The sequence below is a fragment of the Macaca thibetana genome, chromosome 10 (genome assembly GCF_024542745.1).
Source record: "Macaca thibetana thibetana isolate TM-01 chromosome 10, ASM2454274v1, whole genome shotgun sequence".
Classification (NCBI taxonomy): Eukaryota; Metazoa; Chordata; class Mammalia; order Primates; family Cercopithecidae; genus Macaca; species Macaca thibetana.
Genome location: NC_065587.1, coordinates 13,722,592 through 13,749,550, shown reverse-complemented (window position 1 = coordinate 13,749,550; position 26,959 = coordinate 13,722,592). Strand labels below are relative to the sequence as shown.

The window sequence follows — 26,959 nt, the reverse complement described above, 5'->3', positions numbered from 1 at the left end:
GTTAGAGACAGTCCCACTGTGCATCCTCTACCACACAGAGTCACAAACCCATTCTGGTTAGTCTGAATAAGGTCAGGCACAGGCTCTGTTTACCAAATCCTTGTTCCCTGGAGGACCCGGCATCCCTGACCCCCACCCCACCCCTCTACGCCAGATCAGAGATCCTACCACATGCCAGGGGTTCTGGGGAAGAGGCAGGTGATGGTGAAGGTCAAAGGCTACCTGTGTGATTGACCGCATCATACCCCTGCCTGCCTAGTTCTATACACCTTCTCACACTCTGCCCAGAAGCCAAACCACCAACACCCACACTCCAGCACCAGACCATGAGATGAGAACACTCATTTCTTCCCTTCGGTTCCACTTCATTTCAGTCCCACCCCTGTCCCCAGGCCAGAGGCTTCTCCCCAGGGGCATGAGCACTGGACTGAGAGTCTGGAGACCTAAGTTTGAGCCCCAGCTGTGCCACCAACTCACTAAGGTCCCTCCCTGTAGTCATCACTTCTCTGGAGCTACAGACCGCAGGAGTAGGCTGTAGCTAACTTGAGCCAAACAGAACTAGTTAAAGGATCTGGAGTGGCTCTCAGGTTCTGGAGGGAGCTGAAGACCTAGACCTCAGGGACAGGTAGATTCCAGACCAGCCGCACCCGCAGCTGAGTGTGGTCCAGTTGCAGAGACCCCTTTGAGGCACCAACCTCCAGCTGTTTCCTGGCTTTATTCACTAGAATTCAGAGTCTCACTGGCTAAGATCAGGTCAAATGCCCACCCTCCAGCTGCAAAGGGTGGGGTACTTTGATTGACAGCTCAACCAAGACTTCATCAAATGCAAGAAGGTAGATCCCCCAAAGAGAAACGGGGGGTCGCTTCTAGAAGCAGAAGGCCAGATGCCTGCTGAGCAAGCAGGAACCAAAAATGCCCCGTAAGGACGGGCTTGGGTTGGACAATCCCAGAAGCTCTTCCAGGAAAGGCATCCTCTGATTGGAGGAATCCAAACTGGGCACCTTGCCTCCCTCAAGGGAGGAGGGACTCTCCTTAGCCTGTGGGAGGGACTCCTGGCATGAGGATGCCTTACACCCCTGCCCTGAGGCCCCCCATTCGGGAGAAAGCCAGGAAGGGTCGGGGCTGCTCCCTGAGCAGGGCAGAGGGACGCTCGTCTCCACCACCCACATGGGCTTGAGCCTGTGACCTTGATTTCATGGGCCTCCGGGAACTCATGAGCAAACCTGAAAGCAGCAGGGGATGAAGGGCCCCATGCTTGTCACCCTCTTACCGGGCCAGGCTGGAGGAAACTGAGACCAGCTCATTCCTCACTGCCTGGAGCTGCTCTGTGAGAAGCGGCCCCAAACCAGAGCTCAGGTGGCAGCCAGCAGCACAGGCCAAGAGTGCCACGGCTGCTGCTCACACACAAAGGTGCTTTGCTGTTCCCACACCACTTTCCGTGGGTTGCACATGGGACCCCTGGAAACAGCCCTGAGACCATCACCTGTATCACACATGAGGGTGTGTGAGGAGAGGTGGCCTGCAGAGCAGAGCGGAAAGCGACAGTCACGTAGCCTCTCAACACAGGGTTCTCCCACTGTGCTCCCTGCCCCTTGGCCCCACTACTTCACCCCCAACCTCTTCCACCTCTCCCAAAGTACCCGAGAACCCCAGCCTCACTCCTCCCTAAGCCAGGCGTCAGGGCCCAGGAGAGACCTGGCCAGTGCACGACGGGTCAGAGGAGGGGAGCAGAGTGAGGAGGGGGCGCGGGGGCGCTTTGATCGGGAGGATGTGGTCAGTGGCTTCAGGCCTGTGGTTTGAGCCCAGAGGTGCTGCTGACACTCTGGCTGAAGGCATCCGTGCCGTTCCTGCATGAAGCAGTGTGGCAGGAGTGAGGGGTGAGGGGCCGGGCCGGCGGTGGGTGGAGGCCAGGGGGGATGGTGGAAGCTGTGAGATGTGTGGTTTACATTGTGAAGCTCACATCAAGCCTGGACATTCAGGTGAGTGGGCCAGGCAAGCCACCTCTCCCCACTGGGCCTTCTTCCTGTTTCTCTGTCTCTTGAAATCACCTCCGGTCTGTCCCTACTCAGGCCAAGAATGCAGACCACCAAGGAGGCTCTGAACAGCCCACCTCAGAGACATCAGAGGCTCCAGCATCACCGAGGCTCCAGAAAGCAGAGGGCCACCAGGGATGCAGAGGGCAGAATGCTACAGGGCAGAAAGTTCTAGAAGCATAGCCTTCCCAGGGAGGTACTAGGTAATTCCTCTAGCCCTTACTATGCACCAGGCCCCTATTCTAAGTACATGTGTTGATTCCGGACTATGCCAAGGGCAGTTGGAGGTTCAAGAGCATCAGTGTTCCCTGAGAGCTGGTCAGAAATGCAGATGCTCAGGCCCCAGCCCAGACCTCCTGAGCCAGAATCTGCATTTTCATCATGTCCCCAAAGCGACTTGAGTGCACACGGAAGTTTGAGAGGCTCCATGTTACCTCAGTGAATCCTGACAACAGCCCTTGCAGATCAGGACTCTTATCCTATTTTGCAGATGAAAAAACTGAGGCACAGGGAGGTTAAATAACACGCCCAGGGCCACACAGGTGATGTTTCAGAGGTGAGATGTGGGCCTGGACCATCTGGCTCCTAAGCACACGCTCCTAACGGCCAGCCTGCCGCCACCTTTGGAAGAAGAGAGTCATGGGAGTTTGAGCTACGGCTGGCCGCATCTGTGCCTGCTCTGGCTGTGTGGCTCTGGCCTTCCAGAACCCATTCTGTCCTTCCTACTGTTTCTCTGACTGTGGCCTCTCCAGGGAGAGTCTGAATCATGAGTTTCCCAGGCATGGAAGGTAGGAACACCTGCCAGTCAGCATGGAGCATTTGTCAAGCATCTGTATTATCCCAGCTCATGGCTGGGAGTTACAGCGGCCACAAAAGATGCCCAAGACCCCACCCAGCCCTCAAGGAGCCCAGAGTCTGGCTGCAGGGACAGGAAACAGGCCTGGGAACGAATGCAATATAACCACAGCTAAAGTTTGTTTGAGGTATGCAGACGCTCCTGGGCAGCTGCCTCTTCAGGGCAGGCTTCATGGAGAAGAGGGTTTTAAGCCAGGCCTACCCAGGGCAAGTGCCAGAGGGACAGAGGCGGGGAGGACACAGGTGCAGACCGGCCTAAAGCAGACACCTGGAGCTGAAGACATCCTAAATCCAACTGTCCACAACTCCCCTCCACAGCTTCTCCCCAAGAAGGCCCAACTCCCCTGAATTCTCCCTACGGCAAAGAAATCATTCCTTGCCGGGGGAGCGAGATCATGGCAGGAAGAGATGACCTCCCCGTCCATGCTCAAGGTCTCTCTATTGCACCGGACAGGGCCTGCCCAGCCTTAGGCCCTTGAAGTCCTGGCTCCTTGGAAATGCTCCCGCTGCTGGGGGGACCCTCCGCTTCACCAAAGGACCGCAATGGAAAGGGGGCCCTCAGCACCAGAGCCTCCTCACGCCGCCACCTCCTGCCGAGAGGAAGCCCAAAACTGGCCACCTCCACGCACACAGCCACACGCCCCCTTTAAAGGCGCTGTGCCGCTGCGTGTGTTGTACGTGAAGCCTGTGCTTCCTGGGCCAGAAGTAAGGCTAAGATGCACTCCACGCATTCAGCCGTTGAATCCTCATTGCAGCCATAGGAGCTCTGCCACCACTGCTCCATTCCCACGGTGGAGGGAGGAAGCCTAGGCCTTGGGAGGGATCAGGAGTCCCTCATCCAGGAAGCCTTCTCCCCCATCCGGACTGCCCACCTACTTCATGCCTGCCTTGGGACTTTGCATGCAAAAGGCACTCAATCATCGCTTTAAGAATAATTGAGTTAGTAAACAGCAGGGCACAATGACGGGTGGGCCCAGAAGTTGCCACCAGAGGGCAGTGTGCGCTCCTCTGCAGCCTCCACGGGGCTTGTTCTGCAGGAGGGAGGTGAGGTCGCGGCCAGGAGTGTGGCCACGCTGGACAGTGTCTGCTCCCTCCCTGGGAGTCCCAAGTGCCCACAGGACAAGCAGGGGAAGAAAACTGGGCCGCTGGCTTCTGGGAAGACGGTAGAGGGCAGACCAAGGAAAGACAGCCGAGACCAGCAGATCTGCCAGGGATCTCAGAGGCTGTCAGACCCAGCTCCTCGCTGCATAGGTGATGATGCGTCTGGGCCCAGAGAGAGACAGCTCTCAGCTTAGGTCACACAGCAGGGCAGGAATGTGAACTCTGGCCTCCAGCATCCCGGTTCCCCTCATCCCACCTAACCCCCAGACTCAGAGAAGGACACTCCACCCAAGCAGTTTCTCACCTTCCCCTTAGTTGGTACTGTTGGTACAGATCAGAAACAGGAGCACCTCCTTCTCCTGGCCTCCACGTTTAGGGTTCCCAGGACAGCCTCTGGCCCACCCTCTGCCCCTCCTGCATCCCTTTCCTTGGCCCTGGGTAATGGCACTCCTAACCAGACCAGCTCTGACTGCCTCCAAGTACAAAGCACTCACAGTCCTCTACCCCCCAGCCCCAGCCAGCACCCTCAGTCTTGTCCCGCCATCCCTCTGCCCCCTGAGTCCCTCCCTAAGTCCCATGACCTCTGCCCCAGCGACTGCCCTTATAAAATGAAAATCAGACACCCCCCCCAACACTTCCTGCTGCGTTTATGCAGTATCCAGTCCTCCTCGCCATGGAAAGCCCAGCCCTGCGGCCTCTCTGGCTTCTTCTCTCCCTTGCCCCACTGCTCCTGGCTGCCTGGCAGTTCCTGGAAGTTTCCAAGCTCTTCCCTGCCTCGGGCCCCTGCCCACGTTCTCTCGTCCCAGGCCTCAGCCTGCGGTCACTTTCTCAGGGCAGCCTTCCCAGCACCCCATGCATCTAAAGCGGACGCCGCCCTGCTCTGCCCATCACTGGAGCAGGTGCTTGTATTCCTAATGGACTGGGCATAGGTGGGAGGATTTGCCTGGTGCCTGTCTTCCTGGCTGGACTGCGGTGCCTCAAGACCACAGGTGAAGTGCATGGAGTCCCACAGCTTCTCTGAGCCTAAAGCTTGGTGTGACAAATGCATTCAAACTGCGTTTGTTGAAAGATGGGAAGGAAGGGAGGAAGGGAAGGGATGCGGGAGCAAGGGAGGGCAGTCCTGGTGTTGGGCTGAGGCGGTGTCTGTCCCCCTTGCATGAGTTCAGTAAGGATTTACTGAGCACCTGCTGGCAGCACCATTCTGGGCACTGTGGGAATGACAAGGATGCGTGGGATTTGAACTCTAACTCAGGGTACCTTCTCTTGGTATGGAGGTAGGACAAATATGCAAATGATTATAACTAAGGAAATCGTGTCGATGTGGTGACCCTTGGCCTGAACTTTCAGAACAGTCCTCGTATCACGTGAGAAGAGTAAATACATGTGATTTGATTCTAATCTGGCTAAGACTTTATTAAAGCAAGTAACAAGACAGAAAAAATACTTTTTCAGGCTGTCTGTGCAATTTTGTCTTTAGAAAATGTGGTCATAATGAGTACGAGAGCATTCCCAGTTTGAAACGCCAGTAAATGACAAAACACAAAAACACAAACCCAAAAATAGAGCCTGGCTTGGCTGGAGCCATAGGGGAGGCTCCAGAGGATGTGGCATCGGTGCTGTGGGCAGTGAGTCATTGTGCAAAGGCAGTGAGGGCTGGGTCCCCATCCTACCTTGGCCACTTCCTAGCTGTGTGATCTTGGATAAGTTCCTTTACCTCTGTGAGCCTCTGCTTGTGCATCTGAAACATGGGACTACTCACTCCCCACCTTTTAGGTTCATGGGGATGGCATGAGATTGTGCACACAGAGAAGCCAACACCCACAGTTCCTGGCGTGCAGGAGGCACCTGAGGAAGGCTGGGTTCTTCCTCTTCTCTGGGAGGATGGGGATGAGTGTTCCATAGGCAGTGATGGGTCAAGAGAAAGGGCCCGAGACAGAGGGAGCTGCAGGAGCCAAGGCACAGACTAGGTGGTTGAAGGCAGGTGGGGAACAACAGTTATCGCCAGAGCCTAATATTTCCCCAGCTCCTTCTCCTTCCCTCCATGCGCAAGGCCAGAGGGGCGCCGCTTATAGAGGGGTTCTGTTTACAGAGGGGTTCTTGCTCACACAGGGGTTCTGTTTACAGAGGGGTTCATATTTGTTAACAGGACCCAGCCATGTCGTCCTTCACTCTGCAGACAGAGCAGTTCTTGCACACAATTCTTCAGGGGCTCCCCACTGCCCTCAGGACCCTATCCAAGCATCCTGAGTCTGGTTTCAAGACCCTCCCTAACTGGAGGCCCACACCCCATCTTGAAGATCCCCCTTTGCATCCACTCCTCTGGCCACACAGAAGGCAGAATGACTTGCACGCCTCCCTCTCCCCCCAGGGTTTGCCCCCTCCCTGCCCTGCATGTGGCATCCTTCCTTTGCCTTCTTATCCTGCAGACTCATCATCCTTCAGGCCCCAGGTTCACATCCTCTGTGATGCCTCCCAGGCCTTTACCCTTGCTTTCTAATGGGGCTAGTTACCTGTCAAGAGGCTTTCCTTCTCTCCCCAGCTAAAGTGGCTGCTCCCCAAGGGCAGGAACTGAGTCCCATTCATTCTGTATTTCTTTATGCTGCCTGGTATGTGCCTGGAGCATAGGAGGTGGTTAGTCATTGTGATGTGGATGGAAGGGTGGTTAATGGATGAATGAAAAATGGACTGATGGATGAACAGAAGAAGGATGAATGGGAGATCATGGAGGGAATGATGGAGGGAGAGAAGGAATGATGGGGGACAAGGATGGATGGATGGATGGATGGATGGATGGATGGATGGATGGATGGATGGATGGATGGATGGATGAACAGATGAACGGACAGACAGATGGATGGACAGACAGTGGATATGGATGGACAGAATAACAAGACTCTTTCAGGAAGACCAGAGCACAGCAGAAAGGCCCTGAAGAAAACCAAAGCAGCTGCAGGAAGTTTGGTGTTTGCCAAGGTTGGGGGTGAAATGAGCTACCTGTTTTGCAGAGGAGATGGGCTGTGTTTTACCAGCTGACATCACAGAAGATATCGGTCCCAAGACCTAACAGGAGAGCAGCTGAGAAGAGCAACAGCTCCTCATAGACAGGGATGGACACTCTAGGCCAGCAGTGGGGGCAGACTCTGCACTGTCCCCACTGCCCCCAGCCATGGAGAGATGCGTGTCTGCCACAGGGGAAGCAGCACCACCCAGGGGCTGGGAGAATGACAAGCTTGGCCACTTGGGGGTGGAGAGTCTAGAACCCAAGCTTCCATCCCTCTCTGTGGAGGCACCATGGGCATTGACTTGCCCCTTCTGGCCACCTCTCAGTCCCAAGGGTGCCACATTTGGGGTCCTCCACCACGCGGTCACTGCTTGACGTGGCTCATGGCCTCCCAGCCTCACTGCGCGGGCCACACACTTCCCCCAGTTCCTTTCCTCATTGTCTCCACACACAGATTCCTGCTGCCTTTAGGACTTTACTGCTGATCTCCAAAGAGATGAAGCAATTTCAAAGATAAACACGCAGCAAATCCAAAGAAATCCTGCAAAATCCTGGGAGCGCCTTTCTCTGGTTGGAAGCTGGGCACATGGTGGGATGATCCTGCCAGCCTTTGGAACTTCTGATATTATGGATGAGGATAGATTTTACTACCTCCCAAATTCTAGGACTCACGCTCTTTTTTGGGGGTGGGGGCTGGGGACAGAGGCTCGCTCTGTTGCCCAGGCTGGAGTGCAGTGGTGCGATCTCAGCTCCCTGCAACCTCTGCCTCCCAGGTTCAAGCAATGCTCCTGTCTCAGCCTCCCAAGTAGCTGGGACTACAGGTGTGGCCACCCTGCCTGGCTAATTTTTGTGTTTTTAGTAGAGACAGGATTTCACCATGTTGGCCAGGCTGGTCTCGAACTCCTGACCTCAGGTGATCCACCTGCCACAGCCTCTCAATGTGCTGGGAATACAGGTGTGAGTCATCACGCTTGGCCTTACACTCTTTCATTCAAATAATGTTTATTGAGGAGCCTCTATGTGCCAAACTCTTTCCAGATGCTTAGGACACAACAGTGAACAAAACAAAGATAACTGCCCTTGTGACATTTACAGTCTAGTGGGGAGTGGGGTGAGAAACAGACAATAAACGTAAGGACTTAGTAAGTTTCATAGGAGGTTAAAAGATGACAAACTCTATCAGAAAAGAAAAAATGGGAGACAGAGAATCAGGAGTATAATTTTAAACAAGGCAGTCGAGGTAGATGGACCTCACAAGAAGGTAATGGGAAAATCTGAAGGAAGGAGGGAGCCAGGCAGAGCTGGAGGAAGGATGAAAACTACAGAATGCTTCCTGAATATGCGAGGCAATTTATAACTCCCTGAAATGTGCCACACGATTCCCAATGCATGCCTTTGCCCACGCTAGACTGTAAGCTCCACGTGAGAACAGACTGCTTGACTTATTCCCAAAAAGTATTTATGAGATTTATAGATGCGATTGTACAGAATAGAATGCTGCTCACAATCCTCTTCTTCACCCTTCCTCCTAGAAAACTCCTACCCAGCCTTTAAGACCCAAACACATATAGTCAGAGTTGGTTGCTCCTCCTTTGAGCTCCCTACTCTTGCGTCTTATATAAACCTCTTTTATAGCCTCAATACACTTTGTTTCCCTCGTTCTTCTGCAGGTCAGAACCTTCCCCTGGATTGAGAACCCACAAGGGGATCTGACCTGTTTGAGCTATGTATGGATCCCCAGAGCTCCTGGAACAGACCCTCGGTTAACGTTGTCAGAATTGAAATGACCTGTTACTGCTTTAATGATCCTTCTCAAGTAGGTGGTTTGCATTTCTGGGACCTTTGGCACCTCAGTTGAGGCTCTTTGGTTGTGAGCAAGAGAACTCAACTTCTATTAGCTAAAGGTAAAGTAAAAACAAAAAAAAAAGAAGTGATGTTGGGGATGGAGGCAAGGGGCTAGAGCCCCAACCAAACCTGCAGGAAGGAAAAGCCAGGGTAGCCCCAGGACCTTGGCACTCGCTGTGCTTGGGATCCCTGGCTGCACCTCCTAACGCACTGAGCTCCATCAGCTCCCAGCTGTGGTTCTGCTTCCCAAATCTCCAGAGCAGGACTCAAGCTGGCCCCGCTAGGGTTGGGGCCTCCGTTGGAGTTATCAACCACCCAATAGGAGCCAGAATGAGGTAGAGAGATGGGCGCGAGGGTGGGGTAAAGGGCTGAGGTTTTGGGGGTGGGCAGTGGTGAGGGTTCCCTGGAGAAAAGGAGATCTTGTGAGCCTGGGGCCACACCCAAAGTGCCTCCTTCACTGGGCCCAGTCCCCACCCAAGCCGCATTTCTAATAAAGGCCTTGTTTTGTAAGAATTTTTAAATGCTTTAACTAGAAATTGACAAATTGCCACATGTAAGAATTGGCAAATTGGCAAATTTTTAAATGCTTTAACTAGAAATTGGCAAATTGCAACATGTAAGAATTTTTCAATGCTTTAACTAGAAATTGGCAAATTGGCAAACTGCACCATAACCCATTTCAAGCTAGCATTGTGATGTCTCTGAACCTGCGGCTGGGAAGACATGCACGCAGTTGGCTCTGGTGCAGGCTGGCTCCAGCCACCACTGGCTGTGGGGCTGAGGACACAAGGCTCCTCATAGACTCCTGTAAGGAGTCCTGCCCTGTCTTGAGAACCACCTAAAGAGTTTGAGGGTGTGTCCCATCCTCCAGCCATCCTCTGAGAAGTCATAGCTCAGGTCCTGGATGAGCTTCCCCTCTTTCCCAGGAACCATTCCTTCCTTCCAGTGTGGCCCACTGGACAAGATCCAATATCCCAGGTCCTGCAAAACCTGGCTCCTTCCGGCCTCTGGGTCCTTCTTTCAGTTCCTGGGAGGGGCTGAGCAGCCACCTACCTCCTGGCCTTGACCTATATTGGCCCCGCTACCAGCTGTGCTGTGTCTCTCATCTTTGGGTCTCAGCTGAACCACCTTTTCCTCAGAGAGGCCTTCCCTGACCACTTCTCCCTCCCAAATTTGCTTCTCCCTTGATAGCACTTACCCCATGCTGAAGCTCTGCTGTGACTGTGTAATGTCTGTCTCCCCTATTAGACTGGAAACTGCATGAGGGCAGGGACCGTGTGGGGTTTTGGCTCACCACACTGTCCCCTGTGCTTAGCACAGGGCCAAGGCTGTAGAATGGGAATCAATCCATAATTATTGATTGGGTAAACAAATGACACATGAAGGAAGGAAATTAATCAGTTTCTCTGTACTTCACAGTTTCTTCTTCTGTAAATATAAGAAAGTGTCTACCTTAAAATAACTTTTAACATTTATAGAGCACCTCCTATGTACCCAGTATTTTGCATATACTCCTTTAATCCTCACAACAGCCCTTTGGGGTAGTGTTAATATCGTCCCCATTTTACAGGTGACAAAACTGAGACACAGAGAGGTTCAATGACCTTCCCTAATTTACTCAGATTTGAACCCAGGCAGTGCCTCCAGCAGCCTCAGCCTTAACCACACACTAAGCTGCCAAAGGGGGGTTGGGGAGGGGTCCCAGAGGTGGTAACACTGGCTGCTGTAGCCTTGCTGCCCCAAGAACTTGAAGCCTCACGAGCAGAGCCAACTATTGCTAAACACTATAACCAGGAGATGCTCAGGGATCCAGCTGCCTCTCACATCTGGGAAGCTTTCCTGGAACCAAGACACCCTGGCTGAGTCAAGTACCCGCATCTGACAATGTGGCCAGAGAGCTTTTACAAAATGTGAACCAACCGGACTCTCGACTCTCGACAGCTTTTCCCCACCCCACCCCAACCTGTGGGTGGGACTCTGATCTTGCCTGGGGCTCCAGCTATCCCCTCAGGGTTCAGGGGTAAATCTTGCTTCCCCAAGGTTGAGTTAAGTACAGTCATGTGACCAGCACTGGCCAATGAGAAGCGAGGAGAGGCTTCTGGACAGAAGAATCTCTGATTCTGTTTCACTCACCCTTGCCATATCCATGAAATGGAAGGGTTTGTCGCTGGTTTTGAGACTTTTTTCCGTGAAGCTGAAGGCCAAGGGAGCTGAAAGCCTTGCCACTGAATGCTGAAACTTAACTTTCACTGGCTACTTTAGAGGTAACATTCATAGGTCACCATGATAATGGTGGCTTTGGTTGTTTTTCAGGAATTGGGCCAGCTGAAACTGGTTGAGATCCTTCAGCTGGGCCATATATGTGCCCAAGAGATGGCCATTTGATACTGGAGGACCAAAAGCTCCACCCACAGATCAGGCTAATGCATCCCTTTTCTGTATGTGTCCTATGAAATGCCATGAACCCCAACTATGCTTGTACAGAACAAACTGGTTACTTCATTCTTCCCCACTGCCAATCACCTGTCCCCACACCTTAGACCACCCACTTCTCTAACCCGTTCGTATCCTTAAACCTTATCTTTGGGGAGGTAGATTTGAATGCTGTTCTCCCACCTCCTTGCTTGGCAGCCTTGTGAATCAATCTTTTCTCTTTTGCAAAACCCAAGTCACAGTGATTGACTGCACACTGGCAGAACAAATTGGGACCTGGTGGGTGACACCCAGATGTGACACCTGGACCCAGAACAGAAATCTCATGGCCACCATCTTGGGACAGCCATCTGGTGGCCCTGAGGGAAGCTGGCTGTATTAGTTTGTTCTCACACTGCTATGAAGAACTGCCTGAGGCTGGGTAATTTAGAAAGGAAAGAGGTTAATTGACTCACAGTTCCACATGGCTGGGAAGGCCTCAGGAAACTTACAATCATGGTGGAAGGCAAAGGGGAAGCAAGGCACCTTCTTCACATGCCAGCAGGAGAGCGAAGTGCAGAGTGAAGGGGGAAGAGCCCCTTATACACTCATAAGACCTCGTGAGAACTCACTCACTATCACGAGAACAGCATGAGGGTAACCGCCTTCATGATCTAATCGCCTCTCACCAGGTCCCTTCCCCAACATGTGGGGATGGCAATTTGGATTACAATTCAAGATGAGATTTGGATGGGGACACAGAGCCAGATCATATATCACTGGCCTAAGGGCAAAGCTGTTGTGCTAAGAGTGGAGATATGGGACAGACCCAGGTCCTTAGTGAGCTGCTGAGCTGCTGAATTGACAGACCCTGAGCTTCCCTACTTGGGAATTAGGATTACTTTTCTCTCTTGCTGCTTTGGGTTGAATATGTGTACCTTGCACCCAAAAGCATCCTAACAAATACAGAGGCTACGTAGCAAAAAGCAGAGGAGGAAAGGGAGGCTTCTGCAGGTTCTTAGGTTTCAGAACAAGGAGAGCCCCACCAGAAACTTTGGGAGAGGCTGCCTTGAGCCCTCTCCTGACATTCAGAGGAGCTCAGGTGAACTCAAGGAGCGTCACCCCCAGGTGACGAGGTGGGGCGGTGCAGAGGGGAAACAAGAAATGAGTTAGGGTTGGGATTCCTGGCCAAAGTGATCCTGTCCCTTCCTCCCCAGGCTGACCCCAACAGGTCTGGGACATCTGAGCTACAGAGGGGCCATTCTTCTCTTCCTAGGCAGAACCCTAGGAAGGTGCCTGAGACCCCAGGGAAAAAATGGCCCCAGTGTGTATCTGGGCAGATGGGGCTGGGTGAGACAGCCCTCAGAGAGGCAAGGAATTTGTGTACAGGCAGCACCCAGGTGTCCCAAGAGGGATGAGGACCCGGGGGGGCACTGTGGGAGTGAGCGTGATTCAGCAGGTGTGGGAGTGGGACCTGGAGCCCAGAGCAGACAGGACATTGCCAAACTCAGCAGAGGATACGTGGACGTGGAGTGCCCCAGCTCCTCCCTACTGGCAGGGAGGGGCACTTAGATACAGCCGCAGGGAAATGTCGGGGGGTGGGGAGGAATCCCAGCTGGCCAAAATCACATTTCTTTGACTTCAGCCCATGGAAATGCCTAATGGGAGTGAAATTTACTCAGAGAAATAAAGCACAGCCTGTTTTGTATACATCTGCATGTGTGGCATCCATTCCTTCCCACCAGCAGTGAAGAGCAGCCAGCCACCTGCAGGAACTGCCGCACCCTCCCACCCTACTGCTGATCTGCAGAGGGTCCCCTCTTTCCTCCACGTGCCTGCAGCAGGCTCTCTCCAATGACCCCTTCCTCCCCCAAAGCAACCCTACTTCTGCCGCCAATGCCACCACCTCCAGGCTGCAACTCCACAGCCCACCTGACTGTGCGCTATGACCCCAGCCCCCAGGTGCTGGCCTCCACTGCCTCCTGTCCTCCTGGGTCTGAAGGCCAGCTGCTCCAAAGCCACGCCAGCTTAGCCCCGCGCACTCTTGACTCGTGTCCTGGAAATCCCTCCTTCCTCTCTGGCTCCCGCGGCCACCCGCTGGCCTCACCCATAATGTTCTTGACATCTGTTTCTGGTCATGTTAAGTTTCTGCCTGTGTTTCTCCTTTCCTCCAGACGCACACGTGGCAGTATGTGGCTACTGTGATGGGCCTGCCAAGTGGAGGTGGAGGCGGGGAGAGGAGAGGGGGCTGCAGGGCCTCCTCCCTGGCCAAGGAGTGTTGCTTCTCACTTCCCTCCGCACCTTTCCCAGGATGCTCAGAGAGGTCACTCATCAAACCCATGCCGTTTGAGCACGGCTGTGTGCCAGACACTGCTAATACCCAGATACATTGTCACACTCAGTCCTCTGTCGGAACAAAGCCAAGACTCACAGCGAGGAAGTGACAAGCCCAGGTCATACTATAGGAAAAATGTTGTCGTGCGCCCTGAGCCAGGAGCTGGTCTAAGGAAAGGGTGTACTGGGATCAGAACCCGCAGCCTGGCTCCAGATTCCATACTCGCCAGCGTCTGAGCACTCACCACCTCTCTCAGGCTTCCCCAGCCCTGTCCCGTGCACTTAGTATTCTCTGGGACAACCGCTGCTAACTTCAAGTTTTCTGCCCCACTGCCACTTCTCCATGGGTCCTGGTTTGGGGTTCTGAAAATAGCCATGCCCCTGCAGCCTTGGATATCCGGAAGTCCTCAGTGGGGTAAGAGAGAAGGGCTTTTGCATCTGATGTTACGGATAAGGACAATATGGGGGCCCCAAAAGGCTAAATGATTTACCCAGCACCCTCCAGTCCTCCAGCCAAACAAGGGACTCTCCTGGGCAGAGCTGCCACAGGAGCCCACCTCCTGGCACCCCAGCCTGCTGACTTCCCACTGTCTGACAAAAGCCTTGTGGGAGAAACACCCTGGTAGACCCTTAATCCAAGCTCGACCCGCCCTTCCCCTCCCCTCCGCCTCCCCGGCTGCCCTCCTCCCTCCTCTCTGCTGTTGAATCTCTCACCAGCTTCAAAGTCAATTGGGGACATGCTTCCCCGTCCAGGATGACATCATGATTCACCCAGTTTCTAGGCGTTCTATATCATCCCCTGGACCACGGCACAGGCCTCCTCACTGCCTCCAGCTTCACCTTCTGCAGCCTATGCTCCACCTGGCTGCAGAGTGATCTGCCTCTTAAAGACGCCCCAGCACCTAAGAGGTCAACCCTAGACTTAGCCTGACATTCCATGCCTTTCCTGTCTCAAACCCCATTCTGCTCTCCTTGCCTCCTTTCCAGACATTTATCTAACCTACTGGTCTCTCCCACTGCCCAGAGCATAGACTACATTGGTCCACCTGCAACCCTTTCCTCTCAGTGGCTCCTTCCCCCGTGTCAAGTGCCTTTGAAACTCCTATTCATCCTCCAAGGCCTTTCCCAGATATCCCCTCCACTAAGAAGCCTTCCCAGATCACCACATCAGAATTCTCTACTCCCTTCCCCACACTCCCATGTGGCAGAGGAGCTCCAGTGCAAATCTTCCCAGGAAGGCTGAACACTTTCAGACACAACCTAACCTAGCCCGTAAAATGGATCCAGCCCACCTATCCAGACAGCAGGTCACCAGGGACATGGTCAAGCTAAAATCCCTGCACCAGCTCTGCCCCTGATTTTAACTCAGGTTCCCATCTAATTACCCTTTTCCCCTCAATCTTCCCATCTCATCACCCTTTTCCCCTCAGTCTTCCCTGTATTTGTCCCAGGTCACTCAACAAAATGATGGCAAAGTGGGCATGAGGTCGCCCTGTCTCAGGTACACTTCTTGTCAGGGGTATTTTTCATTTCCCAAGGCTGCTTCCACTCTTGACCCCCCTCTCCTTCCCCTTCCTCATTGCCTAACGTTTCAGGTGGAAAACATTTTCAAAATACGTAACTGAAAGCGATTGCCCAGAGGTGGTTACACGGGCATTCAGCCAGCTTGCTGAGGTTACCAGTACTAAGCATGGCAGATCTCCTGGGGGATGCTGTGCCCCACAGACCTGGCAGCAGGATTGGGGGCCTCCAGTTTCCCAGGACCTTTGCCCAACCCCCGCCAAGAATGTGCCTGTTGGGAGAAGCTTATCACAAAGATCTAGTGGCTCTTAGCACCCATCCGGGCCATGCCATTGAGTCAGAAACCTGGACCTAGTGCAAAAAAACCTGGCCTAGACAGTCCAGAGGCCACATCTGAGCCCTGGGTGGAGGAACGTGTGCAGTGGGTCAGATGGGATGACAGAGAGACAGCCAGCCTCTGTTCCCTGAACTAATGTGGCCTGGAACTGTCTGGGGAACTTGGCTTCAGTTTACAAAGGACAAACTTCAATCCTCCTGCAAGCACTTGGCAAGAAGTTTCAAAGCTTTGCTGCCTCCACGATCAGCAAATGGCTCATCCTGGTGCTGTCCATGACAAAAGGCTCCTGGCTGGCACCCTGGGCGGTCTTTGTCCCGAGGGCCGGAGCTGGGATGCTGGTAAGGCCGACTATGTACAAATAGAGCCTGCCAAGAGACATGCTGTGAGATCGCTCCCTTGGGTAGCCTCTGACATGGGAGGAGCCTCTTTGGCAAGAGCTGTATGACATTGAGGTGCAGCGGGAAGCCTCCCTTCAGTGTCCGGGGACCTCCGAGGAAACGGAGACCTGGCTGCCCCTGTAAGGTGGGCTGCTGGGCTGGGCTGAATCCTGGCATAGGTGCAGATGGTTGGTTCTTGATAGCACACTTCTTCCACCTGGTGCCCAAAAGCCAAGCAATGCGCCAGGGACAACACAGAGGAGGGCGGATGCCCCGTCAAGTCTGTCGGGAAATCAGCGTGGGTCACTTTAAATATATTTATGTGAGTAGCCACCAGGTTAGCCTAGAGAGTCCAAACTTGACAACATATTAGAAAGCCAGGCCGGGCGCGGTGGCTCACGCCTGTAATCCCAACACTTTGTGAGGCTGAGGCGGGCAGATTACAAGGTCAGGAGTTCAAGATCAGCCTGGCCAATATGGTGAAACCCCATCTCTACTAAAAATACAAAAATTAGCCAGGCGTGGTGGCGGGTGCCTGTAATCCCAGCTACTTGGGAGGCTGAGGCAAGAGAATCACTTGAACCCAGGAGGTAGAGGTTGCAGTGAGCTGAGATGGCACCACTGCACTCCAGCCTGGGTGACAGAGCAAGACTCTGTCTCAAAAAAAAAAAAAAGGCAGACCCCATCAGGATGTTCCACTATACAGTGTAGTAGTGTGTTTTTTCCTGCAGAGAAGATCCAACAGTTCTCTTATCATAATTAAACACAAAACATGGGACAGGGTCCCTGGGGCGGGAGGTAGGGGGGCTTGTGTGTGCCTCACTGGAGCATAAACGGCACAGGTGCTCAGCTCTGCGCCACACAGTAGGGGCTTGGTAGATGCTGAGCATGAATGTGTACTCGTCGGGCAACCTGGCATCTGATCATTATGTCCACCGCATGAAGTAGATTACCATCATCCCCATTTTACAGACAGGAAACCAAGGCGCAGAGATGTGGGGACTTGCCCAAGGTCACAACCAGAGAGTGACACGGCTGACTCTATGCTGGTGCCACTAGCTCCAAGGCGCGCTGGCTGCGTGAGTGACCCGGGGGCTCGCTTCTTTGTGAGCCGAAAGAACCAGTCTGAATCGCCAAGAGGAGACAGCATTCTTTAATCATGCTGGATGGCAGGGCAGGGCGGGGTCAGGCCGGGCAGGATCAGGCAGGGTGGTTTATAGCACAGGTCTTCCTGGCACTTGGTCAGATCCTGTTTCCGTCATCTGGCCATGGAGCCATGGCTCCCTTGGCTGTAAGCACCAGAGATCACCCCCCAGGGCACCTCGGCCCCAGAGTCTGCATGAGCACCAATGGGCGGAGGCCGCCTCCCTCTGGGGAGAAGGGCAGGCCACCTGGGTTTGCAAGGCTAGGGGGACACCAGGCCACCCCACCCTGGAAGAAGAAGAAATGGAAGGCCCAAGGTCCCTCCTTTGGCTCTGCCTCTCCCAGTGACTAGAAAATTGCCTGCTTCAGCTGCCCAGACCTGCTGAGGGCTCTAAAGCCTGGGGCTTCCGCCCTGGCCCTTCTCCCGCAGTTGTTTGTAAAGGCAGCACCAGGCTGGAGGAGGGCTCTGAGACGGGGCCTTAGCACCTTGATAAAGCCTGGAGAATCGGGGCACTGGGCCAGTGAGGGGCAGACAGCACCTGGGGACAGACATCAGTGTCTGAGGGCAGCTGGAGGCCCTGGGAAAACTGAGCTTCAGATGCCTTTGGTGTGGGGGTTTGAGCAAGGCCCTGGCAGAGCCCTGGGAGGAGGCAGGAAGGGGATCCCAGTGAGGAGGGCAGTTTTCGCAGGCTGCCGTATCACCTGTGGGGAGAGCTATGGGTGTGGGCTCCATTCCTCGGGGACCCCTTCATCCCACAAATGCCCCCACACTCCTGGGTCCTCTCCTCACAGAACCCTTGACCTGTCCAAGGCCCCCTGGGGTTTGCTTTAACGATGGGCATTGGGCAGGTGGATGAGGAACGGAAAGGGGATACCCACCCCTGCCACTGGGACCCCATCCCACCAGCCTTGGGGAGCAGTGGGTAGTGGAGGACCAGCAGCACCTGAACACCCAGAACACAGGGTCCCGTGAGCTCTGGGTCTGCTTTAAAACCTATGTACGCATCTCTCCCCGCCTGGGCTGGACTGGCTGGTCACTGAGGGCAGGGGCAGGGCCTGTGTCTGACTCCCTCACCCTTCCTGGGACCCGGCACAGAGTGAGTGCTCAGTGTTTAATGAATGAATAAATGAACGGTGACTGCTGTGGTACAGGCCTGAGCAAGAGAAGAGGGGGAAGGGGCAAAGAGAACACAGCATGGGGAGCCCTGGAGGGATGAGAGAATTTAAGAATGTTGGAAGAGGCCAGGCGCGGTGGCTCACACCTGTAATCCCAGCATTTTGGGAGGCCAAGGCGGGTGGATCACCTCAGGTCAGGAGTTCGAGACCAGCCTGACCAATATGGTGAAACCCGTCTCTACTAAAAATACAAAAATTAGCCAGGCGTGGTAGCGGGCGCCTATAATCCCAGCTACTAGGGAGGCTGAGGAAGAAGAATCAGCTTGAACCTGGGAGGCAGAGGTTGCAGTGAACTGAGATTGCACCACTGCACTCTAGCCTGGGCAACAGAGTGAGACTCTGCCTCAAAAAAAAAAAAGAAAAAAAAAAAAAAGGTTGGGAGAATTCTAGAATGTGTGGATTCCAGAATGTTCAGAAAGTACTAGAATATTGAGAAAGTTCTAGAACCTGGTTGCTCCAGTGTGGTTCACAGACCGACCCCATCAGCATCACCCAGGAACTTGTTAGAAACAGAATTCTGGACCCACTCAGACCTGCTGAGTCAGAATCTGCATTTAACATGAACCCTGGGTAATTCACATGTATATCCAAGTTTGAGAAGTGCTAGGCTACGAGGCTGGGAAAGTTCTAGAATATTTAGGTTAGAAAGTGTCTTAAAATAGGTCCAAGAGAGAAGAGAGGAGCAGAAATAGGCTGGGAGGAACGATGGCAGCCAAGAAAGAAGCAGGGTCTCCCCAGAATGCCAGGTCCCAGGGGACCTCCCTGGCCTTCCTGCTTCACAGCGATGAAAACTGAGCCCTGCAGGGGATGGGACCAGCACCTGGGCTCTCTGGCCGGAAGGATGGCCCAGAGGGCCTCAGTCGTCCTCAGCCTTGATGAGGTGGCCGCTGAAGGTGATGTAGGTGTCGAAGTCATTGCTGTAGATGGCGTTCTCGCGCTGGCGCTTGAAGAGCCGCACCCAGACGCGGTCCCCGTAGGCCAGGTCCAGCATCACGCTCTGGCTCTGCATGATGCTGCGCTCGCTGGGCTGTGCGTACAGGATGACGGCCTCCTTCTGGTTGTGCATGATGTGCACGTACGTCTCCTTGTAGTTCCAGCTGTGCACATTCAGGCTGAAGAAGTAGATGCCGCGCAGGGGAGCAGCAAAGTGGCCGGCCGCCATGTCAAAGCACCCATCGAGGTTCACAAAGACCCTTTCGAAGAGCAGCGTCTGGAAGTCCTCGCCGCTGTGCAGGGCTGTCTTGCGGCCCACTGAGAAGGCGAAGAAGCGCTTCTGGCACGGGGCACTGGGGCTGCCCATCTCCCCCTTGTCACCCTTGCTGCCCTGTGGGCCAGGCTCCCCTTGGGGACCCTCCCTGCCCATGTGCCCTGGCAGGCCCATTGCACCTGGGTCCCCTTTGTCACCTGTGGGGATAAAAAGGGACAAGTCAGGGTGGACATCTAAGCCTGCTCCAAGGAGGTGCCCACACTCATCTGTGAAGGCGCTGCCCCTGTCCTGGCCCAGAGAAGAAGGCAGCATTTATTTAGCACCTACTGTATGCCAGACATGGCCTCCCCAAACGCCTGCCTAAAGAAAACGTCATGACCATCTTCGCTTCACAGAGAGGTTAGGTGACTCACCCCGGGCCACAGAGTGCAGGAGCAGAAGAGGCAGGACTTAAAACATGGTCTGTCCCCAGGGTGACTTGGCTTCCCCTCACCCAGCAGGGAGGGTCCGGCTGTTGTCTCTGGGAGGCCAGACCCAGGCCCCCACCCCAGGACCACAGCGCAGTCCAGGCTGGCAGGGATGTGCGGTGTGCTGGAAAGTACTTTGGGTTTCCGACCCAGGGAAGAAGCCAAGAAAATACCTTTGCCCACCTGGAGGAAAAGCCCAGGTTAGGAGCCAGGAAGCCCTTGGTTGGCAGTCCTGCCCCATGTGACCTGGGGCACTCCACGGCTGCGGTCTGGGTTTTCTGGTCTATATTTTAAAGAGGATGATGTCCACCTCAGGGGTGTTTGTGAGCTCTCAACAAAATGTCCTGTGGGAAAGCACTTTGCAAACTCTGCAAATAAGAGGCAGGACAGTTCACCCAGCATGGCTGGTCCATCCCGACCTGCTCTGAGGTCTGGCAGCATCTACAATGGCCCCCAGGCAGGCACAGCCCTGCCCAGCCCTTAGTCCAGGCTGACTTTGAACATAAGAAAAGCAGGTGACCACCCACGCCTGGAAGGACACGACGTCACATAGCTCCCTGCCACCTGTCACAGTGCCTAGAGTCACACCAGCAACCACACCCTTGCATGGGTTAGAAGGCCCTGTGTTTTCCACAGGTGGGGAAGGGGGCAGAAAAGAGGGCACAAGCCCTTGAGGCAGAAGCCCAGAGAGGGGGTCAGGGCAAGTCCAAAGCTCTGCAGAGGTCTGGCTCCACCGCCTCGCTGGAGAGCCGCATCCTCACCTGCACAGCTCCAGAGTGTTTGCAGAAAGCTTGCTGTGCCCCAGCCCAAGGGAAGGAAGGAGTGGAGGGTGGACAGGAGGAAGGGGCTATCTTCTCTTTACAAATAAGGCAGCAAGCTCAGGGTAGGGGAGAAACCAGCCTGACTCACTGGGCAAGGGAGTGGAAGAGGTGAGGTTGGGACCCAGGACTCCTAAAGCCAGCCCAGGGTCCCTCAGCCACGGCAGCCTACCCAGCTCCCAGCAGGCTGCTGAGCTGGGCACAGGAGCAGTGACCCCGGGTTTGGGGAGGGCAATGAGGAGGGACCATCAGCAGCCAGGGACCTCTCCAACCTCATGCAGAGAGTGAACTCGGCCCTGGGGAGGCTGGGTGGGGAGGGGGCTGTGAGGAAGAGCAATGTCCTCCCCACGAAATCAGAACAAGGGCAGGACAGGTGCCAGGTGACCACTGGCTATGCAGTGGAGTGTCCCCGGGGAGAACTCAGGAACAAATCTGGCTCCGTCCCTGACAGCTGTGTGGCCCCAAGAGACTGAGTTTCCCCTTCTGCAAAGTGGGAGGAATAAGAAAATATCGAACTCACGGGCTGTTGCAGGCAGAGACCGAAGCTAAGAATGTCAAGGCCTGGCCACAGCTGTCAGCCACCACAGCCTGGAAGGGAAGTGAGTCCCTCTACGTCCAATTAAGAGAGCGGGTAGCCGGACCTCACCTGGACGGCCCTCGCCTGGACAGGATCTCACCTGGACGGCCCTCACCTAGATGGCCCTCACCTGGACAGCCCTCACCTGGATGCCCTTCACCTGGACGCCCATCACCTGAACGCCCTTCACCTGGACACCCTTCACCTGGATGGCCCTCACCTGGACAGGATCTCGCCTGGACGGCCCTCACCTAGATGGCCCTCACCTGCACAGCCCTCACTTGGACGGCCCTCACCTGGACGGCCCTCACCTGGATGCCCATCACCTGGACGCCCTTCACCTGGACGGCCCTCACCTAGATGGCCCTCACCTGGACGGCCCTCACCTGGATACCCTTCACCTGGATGGCCCTCACCTGGACAGGATCTCGCCTGGACGGCCCTCACCTAGATGGCCCTCACCTGCACAGCCCTCACTTGGACGGCCCTCACCTAGACAGCCCTCGCCTGGAGAGGCCCTCACTTGAATGGCCCTCACCTGGATGGCCCTCACTTGGACGGCCCTCACCTGGACAGACCCCACAGGGCTGCCTGCTCCGACCCTTGGCCCCCACTGGCTGCTCTCCACATGACATTAGAGGGATCCATTTGAAACCTGTGTGGGATCAAGTCCCTCTCCCACTCAAACCTGCCCCTGTTCCCACTCCACTCAGCGGAGCCCAAGTCCCTACGGTGGCCAGTGGTGACAGCACCCCATGTGATCTGAGCCTGGTACATCTCCCAGCCCTGCCCCAGGGCCACTGCACCAGCTGTGCCCTTTGCCAGGAGGCTCCTCCGCCACCTCTTAGAAGCCTGTGCTCCATGGGTCCTCCACTAACCACCCCATTCTATATGCAGCCTGCAGCCCAGACCCACACTTCTGAAGCTCCTTTTCGTTTCCCAGAGCACTGATCACCATCGAACATTCCACTCCACTAACTTAGGTGATGTGTCTCTTGCTCATGCCCCGTCTCCCCACCGAGAACAGGTGCTCAGGCGGGAGGCATCTTGGCCTGGTTTCACACTCCGTCGTCAGTGTTTGGAAGTCCTGGCTCACACTGGGGCTCAGTAACTCAGGATGAAAGAGGAGTCTGGACAGGTTTCCGTCCTGCCCTCTACTCCCTCCACCTCAGCTCCCTGGCCCTCCCTGCCCACTACCGGGCCCCATGGGAGGGCACTTACCCTTCAGGATGGTGATGTTAATATAGGGTCTGATCTCAGGCAGGGCGTGCGGGAGGCCGGAGGAAGAGGCTGAGGACACATGGGCAGGATCCAGGGGGTCCTCAGAGTCACAGCACCGTTGACAGCCGCTGGCCACAGCTCTGTCAAAGGTGAGCTCCACCTTAGGGACCTCACACATCAGGAGAAAGAGCAGGAGCACTGCCCAGAGGGGACCCAGGGCGGCTGTCCCCATGGTGACCTGGAACAAGGAAGGAGGGACAGGAACTATATTTCACTCAACATCTACTATGTGCCGATGCCTGGGGTGGGCGGGTGCTGCCTCCCCCAGCCAGAGCACTCCTGACCTAACTCCAGAGGGAAAGTTATCGTCCCCATCTATCAGACAAGAAGATTGAGAACTCCACAGAGCAGCTGTTCCCCAAGATCGGGAGCAGACAGCAGCAGGGGAGGGCCTGGATGCTGAGTCTCCCAGCACCCAGTCCATGGAGGCTTCTGCTACACGCAGGCCTGAGAAGGAAGCCCCTCTGAAAACAGCCACAGCCGATAGCAGACAGGGATCCCAGGAAAGCTTTGCCTGGGCAGGTGAGAAGATGTCCCAGCTCGCCATAGGTGGCAACCCAGGAGACCATCAAATGCTTTCCCGCCCACGCACCTCCCTTTGGCATTTTCTTGCCACCGACTTCACTATCGCCAGCAAACACATGCCCCTCGGACAGGAGGACAGAAGTTAGTGAACACTGGGGACAAACGTGGAGGATTCTGTAGGCTTGTTCTCAGGAGAGGGGATGGATGGCTGAGCCCACGTTTTGGCATGAGAACACCATAGTTCTGCAAAAAGAGATAGGAGAGTTCATTGATCCTAGCAGACAGAAAGTAATATCCATGACAGCATGTGGGGTGGTGCACGGCGACGGCGTCATTGCATTGCTGAGCAATCGAGAGAAGGCTCCTTGACTGCAGCTCATTGCTAGTCTTTAGAGTGCCTTTGTGCAAAGTAAAGAAGGTGCCCCTCTGGACAAATTCGAAATGGTAAGAGTCCCCTTTGGAAGGACGTGATGCTGAGGGTGTGCAGCTTGGCAAGGGCTGGCGCTAGCCCACCTCCCTGCTCAGCACCTGTGAGCAGTCAACAACCTATGAAACCCAACTTTATCCAGAAGCCCTGCAGGGAGGGTTCTGGAGAGAGAGTTAATTCATTGGAAGATGGCTGTGTCAATCATCGTAGACCTGCCAATCAGATGCCAAGGTGGTAGATTGGAATTAAGGGGTAGGACGAGGAGGTATGAAAAATTCTAAAGGATCAGAAAAGTGTAAGTGTTGGTGAGGATCTCTGTCTCCGGCCTTGTCCAGGAAGGGGTCCAGGGTTCCAGGAGAGAGGCAGGAAGTAGCCTGGACAGCAGGCGCTAGAGACAGGCCTGGGTTGGGTGGGCAGGAAGCCGGGCAAAGACCTTTGAGGTGGTGCAGCTTCTGGGGGCTGGCCCCGAGTTATCACAGGATCAGAAACTCTGCTTTTGAAACCAGACTGGTTTTTACACTTCTGGCGTTTCTTTGTTTATTTCCTTTTTGTTCTCCTTTAACATTTAGTAGAATTCAAAAATATTTTTTTTGTGGTTAATACATGTAGACAAGGTACAATTATTACTTTTTAAAATGCCACCCTATCTCAGCTGAGCACCGAGGTGAGGGCAGAGTTTTAAAGGGGCAGGATGGCCAGGTGCAATGACTTACTCTTGCAGTCCCAGCACTTGGTGAGGCCACGGAGAGAGGATCACTTGAGACCCGGAGTTCGAGACCAGTCTGGGCAACATAATGAGACCTTGTCTCTATTTTTCAAAAATTAAAATTAAAAATAAATAAGGCGGCAGGAGCCCTGTCCCCCACCCCCGGAGCTGGGTGGTAGCAGCAGGAGAAGGGGTGTGGGCAGGGAATCTCCAGAGCCACCTCCCTCTTCCTGGAGGTGACTCTTCCCAAGCTCCTGTCTGCCCAGCCTGGCTGGGTTCCTGGTTCTGCTCAATAAGGAGATCAAATCCTCAGAGGTCAACATCCTCCCTGTCTGAGGCTGTCATCCTCAGCTTTTACTTATAAATGACAAATCCCAGTGGTTTTGGAAATCCCAAAATTTCCTTCTTTTTCCCAGCCATAGATATGACATCATGAGAAAAGCTGAGGTCTTAGAGTCAAATCTGAGACCCAGAATAGTTTGCAAGCTGTGTGACCTAGGACTAGTGGCTGAACTTCTCTGGGCTTCCTGCTCCTTGATACTTACAAGGAGATGACACCTCTCTCTCCCTCCCAGGTAATTTGGAAGGATTTCAATGCAGAGAAAGTGCCTGCCTTATAAAAGACTTAAAAAAAAAAAAAAAAAAGTGTGCTTTGACTTCTTCCCTATGCCTGCATGGGATGGGAAGGAGAGCTTCTCCCAGAGGACTGGCATGGTTTGGGAGCATTTCTGTTTCCTATTGGCCCCAGCCAGATGGGAGTCAAAGGCTGTGAGACACAGAACCGTGGCCTGGGAGCAGGAATCAGGAAGCCGTTAACGAGGAATGATAACCGCAGCTAGAATCACAAACTAGCTCTGGGGGTGGGTGCCAGGCAGGAACCAAGTGTGGAGACCAAGTCATAGGGAGGACTTTTGGGGTCCTTGCTGCTTCCACTGGAGAGCTGGGACCTCTTTGGGGTGGGAGCGGCAGGGCAACTTTTCTCGGTCCAGGCAGGCCGTGCAGAGCTGAGTTTGTGTGTGCCCGGGCAGGGGCGGGTACAAGCCGGGAGCAGTGGAGCGCAGCCCTCAGCCAGAGGCAGGAGGAAATGTGGAGGGGAGAGCCTGCAGAGGCTGTCCCAGTCAGAGGGAGAGAGCAATGCCCGAGATGCTTCCAGGAAGCAAGGAGGGAAGAGAGGAATTCCAGGCTCTGACCCCAGTCCCCAAGCTGAGGAGCCTCTGGTCACTCACCCTGTGTCCTGTGGCCTCCCCAGGCGAATCACGGACCCTGAGCCACTGCATGGCCTCTGGCTCCTTGGCCCATGTCTGCAATACTAGTTGCTGGCCCAGACCCCCAGGCCCAGCAGAGGAGGGAGAGAGGAGAGGATGGAGGGAGAAAGGGCGGAGGGAGGGCGGAGGGAGCGGGCAGAGCCGCTTCCCACTTCCCCTCCTCCCTGCTCCCTCCCCTTCAGCCTCTGGGTTCTGCGGAGATAAAGGGAGGCAGAGCTTTCCTTTGCTTAACTCTTTGGTGATCCAGTGGGGTCTTGTTTGATTCAAAGGCCTAGAAAGTCAGAGCAGGGAGGAATGTGAGGCTCCCTGATGATTGGGAAATGGACACACGGATGGGGCAGAGGAGCCCCTAGGTTGCTCAGGAAGGGGGAGGCAGCCCTGAGTCCACCCTGAGCTAAAGTGCTCAATTGCTCTGAGTCATAGAGGCAGGGTGGGTAGCAGAGAAGGTGCAGGTGTTGGCCCTCCAGCCACAGGCTAGAATCCTGGCCCTGCTACCACAGTCACATTGCCTCTCAGAGCCTAGGTGTTCCAGAACTGCAGTCCTCAGCCCCCTTTGTGCCAGGCACATGGGAGGGCTTAACCCATGTTTGTGGGGGGAATGACCAGGCTGACCTCCTCAGGTATCATGCAACTGTTACCAGAGAGGGGTCCTGATCCAGAACCCAAGAGACGATTCTTGGATCTTGCACCAGAAAGAATTTGGGGCAAGTCCACAGAGCAAAGTGAAAGCAAGTTTATTAGAGAAGCAAAAAAAAAAAAAACAACAAAAGAATGGCTACTCCATAGGCAGAGCACCCCCAAGCACTGCTAGTTGGCCATTTTTATAGTTATTTCTTGATCATATGCTAAACAAGGGGTGGATTATTCATGAGTTTTCCAGGAAAGGGGTGGGGATTTCCTGAAACTGAGGGTTCCTCCCACTTTTAGACCATATAGGATAATTTCCAGACATTGCCATGGTATTTGTAAACTGTCTTGGTGCTGGTAGAAGTGTCTTTTAGCATGCTAATGCATTATAATTAACATATAATGAGCAATAAGGATGACCAGATGTCACTTTCATTACAATCTTAGATTTGGCAGGCTTTGGCTGGTTTGTTTACCACATACTGTTTATCAGCAGGGTCTTGATGACCTGTATCTTGTGATAACAGTCCTGCCAACTTCCTATCTCTTCCTGTGACTAAGAATGCCTGACCTGGGAATGCAGCCTGGCAGGTCTCAGCCTCATTTTACCGAGTCCCTATTCAAGATGGGGTTGCCCTATTTCGAACACCTCTGACATATTTCCCTACTCTCTTTTACGCGGGAACCCTTAATCTTAAGGGTTATAGAGGGACGAAGATCCATCTTCTGTAACTTCTTCAGGCTGAATAGGGGCGATAATATTCCTGCCTAACTATTACAGTCTCTTGTGTTTGGTGCAAAGAGGAGCTCAGTAAGAAAATGTTGGTATGTTCAGAGTTATTCATAACTCTGAGTCCTAACAAAAGGTGATATCTGGAAGATTATTATGTGTTCAATTTAAGAAAGCATTGAGTAAGCTTATCT

General features: G+C 54.2%; 2 protein-coding genes across 2 annotated transcripts in view; one reads left to right on the top strand and one right to left on the bottom strand.

The window, feature by feature from the left end:
* Positions 1-26,959, top strand: part of CYTH4 (cytohesin 4) — a 285,576-nt gene that overhangs the window by 130,087 nt on the left and 128,530 nt on the right. The gene's annotated exons all lie outside the window — the stretch shown is intronic.
* C1QTNF6 (C1q and TNF related 6) lies at positions 16,949-25,510 on the bottom strand. The gene is made up of 3 exons (XM_050806353.1): positions 25,370-25,510; positions 22,426-22,663; positions 16,949-19,539 (listed from the first exon to the last, which is right to left on the bottom strand). The coding sequence occupies exons 1-3, from the start codon at positions 25,418-25,420 to the stop codon at positions 18,992-18,994; spliced, it is 837 nt and encodes a 278-aa protein (XP_050662310.1). The 5' UTR covers positions 25,421-25,510; the 3' UTR covers positions 16,949-18,991.

Excerpts from the sequence above, each read along its gene's own strand:
- C1QTNF6 (XM_050806353.1), bottom strand. The coding sequence starts at position 25,420 with ATGCAGTGGCTCAGGGTCCGTGATTCGCCTGGGGAGGCCACAGGACAC. Across the intron at positions 22,664-25,369 it reads GGGAGGCCACAGGACACAGG|GTCACCATGGGGACAGCCGC; the intron begins GTGAGTGACCAG and ends TCCTTGTTCCAG. Across the intron at positions 19,540-22,425 it reads TAACATCACCATCCTGAAGG|GTGACAAAGGGGACCCAGGT; the intron begins GTAAGTGCCCTC and ends TTATCCCCACAG.